The sequence below is a fragment of the Anarrhichthys ocellatus genome, unplaced genomic scaffold (genome assembly GCF_004355925.1).
Source record: "Anarrhichthys ocellatus isolate YVR2014 unplaced genomic scaffold, GSC_Weel_1.0 scaffold1, whole genome shotgun sequence".
Lineage (NCBI taxonomy): Eukaryota > Metazoa > Chordata > Actinopteri > Perciformes > Anarhichadidae > Anarrhichthys > Anarrhichthys ocellatus.
In genome coordinates, this window is record NW_022280031.1 from 11346435 (window position 1) to 11355051 (window position 8617).

The window sequence follows — 8617 nt, forward strand, 5'->3', positions numbered from 1 at the left end:
GTGTGTGTGTGTGTGTGTGTGTGTGTGTGTGTGTGTGTGTGTGTGTGACTTTGTAGTCTGGCTGGGCGGATGGTGACTGTATTTACAAAGCGCTCTCTCTTGACCTTCTCTGTTTCTAGAATTCCATTTAGAGAGGACCCCCCTCATGACATCATCCCACCCCGCTGAGCTGGCAGGTCAGTGGCTCCTCATTCCTCCAAGAGCCCCAAGAAAGAAAGAAAAAAAGCTATTTAGCACAGAAGAGCCAAATGAAATTGCTGGCAAGGAAGTGATCGAGCATATAACTTAAATGTCAAACTATTCATTTACGTAAGCTTCATGAAAACTGTTAAAGCCTTTCATCGTCAAGTTGTTTACTAGATCAGTGGACCAATTAACTTAGGGGATAAAAAAGGCAGAAAATGCTTCCTGCGATTATTACACTGAATCAGTTAAAATGACAAGAAACCTTCTGTCTGTGAATCCTCTGGTTGTATTAACAAAGTGGCATATCTCACCACGAAGAGTCGTCTTAAAAGGTTTCCAGCAAAGACATTTCTCTTAAGACAACCGGTGCAGGAAAAAAATTAAATAAATTGAATGAAAAATAAAATTATAATAACCATTTGAATTTAAATTAAAACTAAAAGGATTTGAAAATTTAATTTGGAATACTAAGGTAAAAGAAGAATCACATTAAAAATTATATTTAATGAATTAAATTACACTTGAAATAAAAAATCAAATTCAACTAGATATAAATAAAATGATCAATTTGACTAATTATGAACAGGTGTTCACTGCCTCTATCTTCTCTCACAGCTAACGCAGCCAGTTAGGAGCTGCTTTAAGCTTTAGCATGTTTTGTGAACATGGCCCCTGCATCTCCAAGCTTGCTCATGCAGCTCTGTCTGTACACTGCCATCTAGTGGCTCTGAGTTGTCCTTGAGTTGTCATCCACCTTGTTGTTGTCATGAGCTTTATTTTTGTTCCTTATTTAAAACACGTAAAGTCAGATTTTATTGGATGCTATGGTTTTGATACCCTCCACCAGCTGGATTTAAATCAGATGACAGATGTTTGCACAGATGTCAAGTCAACCAACACTGAGCTGTAGATCGTGACTCATGATGTGACGTGAGAGCCATCCACAATGACAATGCAATAATTTGGTTTGTTTGTAACCCTCAGCCATTCCCCTGACTGCTTATGGACCAATGGCAGCAGCCGCTGCAGCCGCAGTAGTTAGAGGTACGTGTGTGCTGAGACAAAAACATGTGTGTACTCGTGCATATACTTGCCTTCGGTAGAATGTGTGTACATGGTCCTGCTTGGACAAATAGAAGAGTATTTATAGACGTGTGTGTGTGTGTGTGTGAAGCCCTCTAGTGCTGAAGCCTGACTTGTCTCCTCCATCTCTCAGGCTCCACCCCTTCACGCACAGCTGGTTTCCTGGGCACCAGCAGCCCTGGACCAATGGCTGAACTGTATGCCGCAGCCAACCAGGACTCAGGAGTCGGCAGCTACATGAGCGCCGCTAGCCCCGCCCCCAGCACAGGGTTTGGTCACGGTCTAGGGGTAGGTCATACGCCCTACCAAAGCGCACACACACACACTTCAATACATGCATGGGTACACGTATTATTCACAAATCTAATAGAAAGTGTATCCCCTCTTGTCTATGTACCCCCAGGGCCCGCTGATTGCTACTGCATTCACTAATGGCTACCACTGAGAAGACTCAGGTCACTGAAGCTGGGAGGGCCTCTCTTCTGCTGATGAGCCAATCAGAATGCTGGCTGCCCTCTGATGGCACAACCTGATTGGCCGGCCACAGGCTCTACTGGCTCCCTGTGGCTCCACCCACCGACTGAATATCTTTTTGAAATCCTGAACTCTGTTTTGCTGTACTAATCTCACTTCAACATAACTTCCCCCATCTCTCCTCTTTTGTCCTCATGTAGTGTTATAACTAGACCCCCCCCCCCCCTTTGTTATCCATTTTTTTCTTCTAAAGCTGAGAAAAAAAAAAAAAAAAAAATCTCTGAGGACCGGTTGTCATCTTCGACAAAGCCATAGAGGACTATTGTAAGTTTTTTTTTAATTATTATTATTTTATTTCAATGTGATATGTCGTTTCATCATGAAATCCTTCAAAAGCCGTTACTGATGTGAACAGAGAGAAGAAACCGTGAGACATGGGTCTTTGTCTGAAAACCATTTATAACAAAGGAAGAACAAAATCCAACAAAGTCCTCTTTTTAACTCATCGCGGAAACATGGGGAAAAAAAAACCTAAAATGTATATTTTGGTAGTCTTTAAAAACAAAACCTTTGTAATATTAATATTGACATAATAATGATAATCTGTAAGGTATTTTATTCTGTAATTGGTTTTAAAGCAATGTTTTTATGTCTTCCTGTAAGATATTGTACATAGACGTTGGGATGAGGGGGGGTGGGGGTGGAGGGGTGGAGGGGTTACCGAACCAGCTCGCATGTCATTGGTTGGTTTGAAAGGGTTAACAGCTATTTGATTGGCTGTCATCTACTACTACGTGTGGTCTCACTACTTTGATCGGTATGCATATGGTAGATATGTGTACGTTGTTGGCCAGTCGGCTCCAGCACTCAACGATAGCTGTTGAATAATACAACTTCCAGGAGTTTGTCTGGCACATCTGTTCAGTTAAGGTTTTTCTCACAAACTCATAACTTTGTCTGCTTTGCTTCTTGAAAAAAGCAACTTATAATTTGATCACCACAATGAACCAGATTTCTTGCATCTTCACTAGAAACTACTTTAGATTAAGATGACGGACCATGGAGGAGAAAACAGGGGTTTCACGGGGTGGGGTGGGGTTTGACTTGACTTCCTCTTTTTTGAAAATATTATATATATATTTTTGCGCGATTCACTTCTTAATGTTTGTGTTTTTATTGTTTTCTTTTTTTTTAAAATATTCTTTTACACGGTGTTCTCCACCGTGAAAACAAATGAAGGACATTCTCAGAGAAGCAATTGTAGAAAACATCACAATCATGTTCTGTCCTCTCATCGCTGTTCAAGGTGCATGTGATTGCGTCTGGGTGTGTGTGAGTGAGTGTTTGTGCGCATACATCAAGGTGTAATATGGAACTACTTTTGGCAACGAAGGAGCATTTCGATTGCCAATTTTTTTTGGTACTGAAAAAAAAAAAAAAGATCACCCTGTTCCATTGAGGCTCACCTGCTCCCCCCCCCCGCCTCCCTCCCATTTCATTTTTAGGTTTAATACATTTTTGCACCTCTGAAACCAACATATTATTGTTTATATACAGTCGCTGCTCCGTGTAGTGGTGAACAGAGGGGGTTTGGTCAGGGAGCCAGAAATGGAACAGGGTCTCGCTCCCGCTCGGCTCTGATACAGGAACTCAGTACAGATGCTACTGGCTGGCAGGAAAAGTCAAAAAGTTGGAACAAATTCAACATTTGCAAAAACAACAAGGCTGTTTGTTCAGCCTTCTTGCTGCAGGCTGTTTGATGTTCAGCACAGCAGAAAACGTCCTGATCCAGCCAGTAGTTCCTCTGTCAGACCGCCTGGGACACGACATAAAACTACTGCTGGACACCAACACTGTAACTTTTTAACTTACAATAAAGCAATAAGTTATTTTTTACCTTACAAATGAAAATAGTACTATTATTGGTAAAAGCAGACGACGTGTGGATAATTCTGCGGCATTAAGACTTATTTTCAGAAAAAAAAAGAAACTATATTTTTCTGTTTTGAGATCTTGTTCCCCTTGTATATTGATTTTAATGATGTCTTTTGTTGTGTTGATGTGAGGAGAAGGGCCATTGCTTTGAATGGAGCTTGTTGCTCAACATGAGCTCTGGTAAAGTTTAAGATTTGGGCTGTACCCCGCCAAGCTTTACAACACTGCTTTTCTTTTTTTTCCTTGTTTTATTTTTCTGATAATTTCAATTTTAAAATCCTAATAAATTATTCTAAAGCGTTTGATTCTGACTGGTTTTTTTAATTTTTGTTATAGAGTTGAATTTATATGCAGGCACACTGATGTCACACCAGTTGACCAACATTGGCACGCACTCTTAGTGGACTTTCTCTCAGGCTTCGTTCAGACTGCAGGCAAATCCAATTTGTTTCTCAAATCAGATCTTTGACAGAAGCAACTTATTTGCAAGTGATCAGATCGGATTTGTGTTTTCTAGACATCAGCAACCTATCTGCATGTTTTGCCGTGGTAACAACATAGGCGTCAGTAACAACGTGACTATGCTGGTGCCCAACATGGAAGACTCTCTGGTATACATTGCAATTAGGGGGAAGCAGTAGAAAGTGAATGCAGAGTGAAAGTCCCAGCAGAAAATGTATCTTGTACTGCTGCTCTTAATGTCTTCTGCAGCGCTCTTCTATAGCAGCATGGATTCTTCTCAGCACTTCAACACTTGGATTGGAATCGCATTTCAAACCCTCTCCAAATGATGTTTGGATCACATTTGCATAAATTGCATTTCATTAGTTTTTTTGCTGTCCAGACATGGCCTTATGAAATTTAAATCCTCCATTATGTAGGATTTGAAAATTTCTGACTTTGGAGACACCAAGTGGAAGTATTCAAAACGACATTTGACCCGAGGATACACAGCTCTCACACCAGAAGAGTGATATTCAGCAATCTGAATGTGTGACCCGAAGACAAGGGAGACACATTCTTTGTTCAGAAAATACAGAAAAGAAAAAGTCAGCGGTTAATTTTGACCGTAGTTGTTTGAAAATATGCCAAAAAGTTTTTTTTATAAAGAAGAAACAACCCTATTTCTGTCAGACAGATCTCTCAAAACAAAGTGTAAACCATATAGGATCCTTTTCTTACTATAAAATGACTGACTAAGTACGTGAAAAGCTACCTAAAGAAGATAAATGCCAAGTTTAAAGAGTGAAAAGTTATAACAAGACATTCAAGATGTAGTAAATGTGTAACTAGGACCAGTTTAACATGTGAAGTTTGATAGTTTCAACTGTGTTTTCAGCAGTTTTAAATTGGAGTGTAACTATTCCAGACAAAACACAAAGAGAGAGGAACATGGTACATCAGAATATCTGACCTACTGTGTTAACAACATTCATAGATGTTCCACGGCACTGAACCGTAGACAGGGATCCTTTCCATGTGTCAGCATGTTGTGCCAGCAGTGGTAAATAGAGTCTGATCCCTCACACTTCGTCTCAGGGCCTCAGTGTCCTGGATGGAGGCCAGCGGGGTTAGTGATCCTCTCCCACCTCTCTCCTGTTCCCTCTCTCAACCACAAACTTTGTTTTTCCAGCTTTGAAAGAGGACCACCACTTAACATATCAGACTAATCAACCAGACTGTTGAACTTCAAAACAAGTTTGTCAGAAGTTGGATTTAAACTGGCCTTTTGGGATCTACTTTTTCCACAGCCTGTTTGTAACTTTTTTAACCGTCTCTAATTTCTAATTTTCACCCTTCTGACTGCGTTTCTTTTCTGTCAGGTACAATGGCTCTAGGGGGGCTTAATCCGCAAGTTAAAAATTCCCTGAGTGGGAGTGTATTTTTCGACCGCGGTTCTATAGAGGAACCTCCACCTCCACTCCGCAGCTACCTCTGTTTGACTATTTTCACCTGTTTTTGTCCAGCATACCCCGTCAACATTGTGGCCTTGGTCTTCTCTATCATGGTAAGCGTGGCATATCATGACTATATATCATCTTACAGATGTACAGCTGTCAATGAGGAATAAAATGCATCAGAGAAAACAGAAATGAGTTCTCTCTTCAGGATGTTTACTGTGTCTCAGTTACACAGTGTTGTGAATTAATGTGTTGGACACCTGTTCTGCCCATCAAAATAAAACAACTTCATCGTCCGTTTTGGAAAATGAAACAAAATTAGCAAGTTGCAATCTGATGATATGAACATTCAGTTTGTGGCCAAACTACAAACTAGACTGATGTTTCCAGTAATCTGTCTGCAGACCCGTTCAGTGTTTTAATATTTAACATGTGACCTGGTCCCAACAGGTTAGAAAGCTTTAGATGACACTTTAAAGCTTCCAAAATGTGGTTAGTTTAAAGTGGTTATTTGCAAATTCAGGAGTAAAGGCATTAATTTGTGTGTGTAACACAGTGATTTCTTATTGTCAGTCTAGGACCAGCTATTATCAGGGTGACCATGATGGGTCGAGGCGGCTGGGCAGGAACGCTCTTTATGTTGCCGTTGCCTCCATCGTCATTGGCCTTCTCATCATCGCTATCTCCTGCATCGTTCATTTTACCACTGTAAGATACTCTCCCAGGGTTGGGCAGTATGACAGTATATTGTGACCGTTAACATGTGGATACTTTATTGACATCGATCTGACGAACACCTAATTCAAAGTGTCAATTGTATTCAAATTATCATTGGGAAAATGGGCATTTGAAATAACATGGCACATGAAATAATATTAACTTTCATTCAACTCTGTTATTATGAATATAAAAGATGATGGACAGTGTTTCCCTGACCAGTCATATTGTCTGTCCAGAGAATTGACCCGTGTTTTTGTTACCGCTGTTTAAATTCCTCCAGATGCAAATTTAAAAAATGCACTACAGAAATACACAACTGTTCTCCTTTTTAAATCTTTAAATCACCTCTGCCAATAGATAATGAGTTCGGTCATGTGTGTGCGTGCATGCGTGAGCATCTCTGTGTCTATCCACCACTAATCTCGCATTCTGCTGCACCAGACTGCAGGATATTCATGGCTGCATGCTCAAGCACCTCTCGTGGTTGCAGTGACTCACACTTTCTCAAAACACCTTCCATTGCCTGTTATTTACTGCCACTGATTGGCTCTTGACTCCTCACTCTCCACTCTTAAGCAGATCCTGGCCGGTAGGGGTTGCCAGTTATCACACAGCTGAGTGCATTGCCATAACTCATTCGCAGAGATGCAGACTGTGTTCGAACTTGTATACTAACGTACTGCATACTACATTCTCAATCAGTATACTACATAAGTCTAATCGTATTTGCAATATGTATGATATAGCACATTGTTACGCAAGACATTATGTAATCATACTGTGTAAATAAAAGTAAATTGTGCATTTTATGATATGACTCTGGTAAATGTGTCTCCTGTGGGTACCTAATTTAAAAGATGTTCTTTAATGTCCTTCTGTTTGTGTTCCAGGGGGATTTTTAATGTTGTGGAAGTAGAGAGAGGGGGAGAAAACTGTGGATGATAATGTCTGGATGGGCTCAGGTGGTTCGTTTACACAGTGCCATCTGCCAATGAAAGGACTATGACTCGCCTCGTGTTCACTTCAATCTGCACATCACTTCCTCTCATGTTTAATATTCTTCACGTGGACAATCAAGGACTAGACAAGCTGGTGAATGTGTACATTTCAGAAATTAACGTCAATAATGCTTTGAATTAAAAGGCAGCTTTCTACAAATGTGAGGGAAGCCATTGTTCACAGTAACATTTTGTTAGGCTGTGACCCCAATTTGAGAAATGTGTTTTCAGCGTTGTATTTTATCTAGAATGATGACAACAGATTGTCTATAACTTGATCAGTATACCTATTTAATCCATAAAGAAATACTTTTAGTTCTGCTAATACTATGTTGTTAAGTTTTATTAAAATTATAGTTTATTAGTAATTATATTGATATTTCCTGCTACAACAGTTCTATTCATTGTTATTACAATGTGTCATTAATGAATTGATTAATAAAATAACTTTGCTATGTACAGAACCAATTGTAACAACAGAGAATTTCAAATGTTTTAATGGTCTTTAGCAAACTCCTTATTAATCAGCTCTAAACATTTCTAGATTATTTCCTGCTCCACATCATGATTGTGTCTAAGAATTTCTGTATAAATAAACTTGTATTTTATTCATTTGTATTCCTTAATTCCTCTCTTGCTGTAAAAAAGGACTCAACCGATTTTATTTCACTTAACTTGTTGTAAATAATACGACTCGGCCTGCGGCTTCTTCTGTGGATAAGAAGGCATTTTTTTAAAGTGAGAGTTTGTAACCTTTACACATCTCACACATACAAAGTTACAAGCAAAATAACTAACTATTTACAATTCATTACAGTCAGGGCTTTAATTGCTACTGTCACAGGTGGTCTGGTATGACCAGTAGCTAATGGTGGCTAATGGCTAATGTTAAAATGTTCGGTTAGTTTGAGTCATTTCGCTAACTTTGTTACTTGTTTCCACGCTACGTTTATAGGTTTTATCATTTAGCATGATAAATATTTATCACTTGTGGCTGATGCACAGCAAAAGTTACAAAGTTTAACCGTAAAGTAAAACACTACCTTGATGGTGTCATCTCAAATGTAGCTATTTGGAGTGATTCTTCAATTTCTAACAGACAGTCTGCTTTACAAACTTGAGGCTGAGGTTTGAAAGACGTGAGCATTTAGCAGGCAGCAAGGGTCAAAGAGAGACACCACTTGATTGCAATACGGGAAATATAGAATCCAGCGGTTATGTAGTTTGACCCATACCCATCCAGCATACCCGGGGTTGAAAGTCAGTAACTTAGCCTTTGCGGCTTACGTTTTTTCAAATCTGTCTCTAACTAAAAAGGAT

General features: G+C 39.5%; 2 protein-coding genes across 6 annotated transcripts in view; both read left to right on the forward strand.

Annotated features, from left to right (window-relative positions):
* The window catches only part of LOC116395956 (RNA-binding protein Musashi homolog 1-like), a 22119-nt gene extending 18139 nt beyond the window's left edge, over positions 1–3980 (forward strand). For 2 of the 4 annotated variants that reach the window (XM_031870438.1, XM_031870261.1), the window contains 4 exons: positions 120–176; positions 1171–1230; positions 1403–1557; positions 1640–3980. In XM_031870438.1, coding sequence (XP_031726298.1) covers positions 120–176; positions 1171–1230; positions 1403–1557; positions 1640–1714 — 347 coding nt within the window. In that variant the 3' untranslated portion in view covers positions 1715–3980. The remainder of the gene's footprint in view (positions 1–119; positions 177–1170; positions 1231–1402; positions 1558–1639) is intronic. The other 2 variants (XM_031870516.1, XM_031870346.1) reach the window with 1 other exon arrangement.
* Positions 3981–4078: 98 nt separating this feature from the next.
* Positions 4079–7873, forward strand: LOC116396165 (transmembrane protein 233). Of its 2 annotated transcripts, XM_031870720.1 has the most exons (3): positions 4079–5686; positions 6153–6287; positions 7190–7873. In XM_031870720.1, exons 1-3 carry the CDS (start codon positions 5507–5509, stop codon positions 7199–7201), a joined length of 327 nt encoding a protein of 108 aa, XP_031726580.1. In that variant the 5' UTR covers positions 4079–5506; the 3' UTR covers positions 7202–7873. The 2 variants fall into 2 exon arrangements, with proteins under 2 accessions (XP_031726580.1, XP_031726494.1); XM_031870634.1 differs by lacking the exon at positions 7190–7873 and having other exon boundaries at positions 6153–6371.
* Positions 7874–8617: the final 744 nt, after the last annotated feature.

Coding starts and splice junctions, on each gene's coding strand:
- LOC116396165 (XM_031870634.1), top strand. CDS start 5,507: ATGGCTCTAGGGGGGCTTAATCCGCAAGTTAAAAATTCCCTGAGTGGG. Junction 5,687..6,152: donor CCTTGGTCTTCTCTATCATG/GTAAGCGTGGCA, acceptor TCTTATTGTCAG/TCTAGGACCAGCTATTATCA.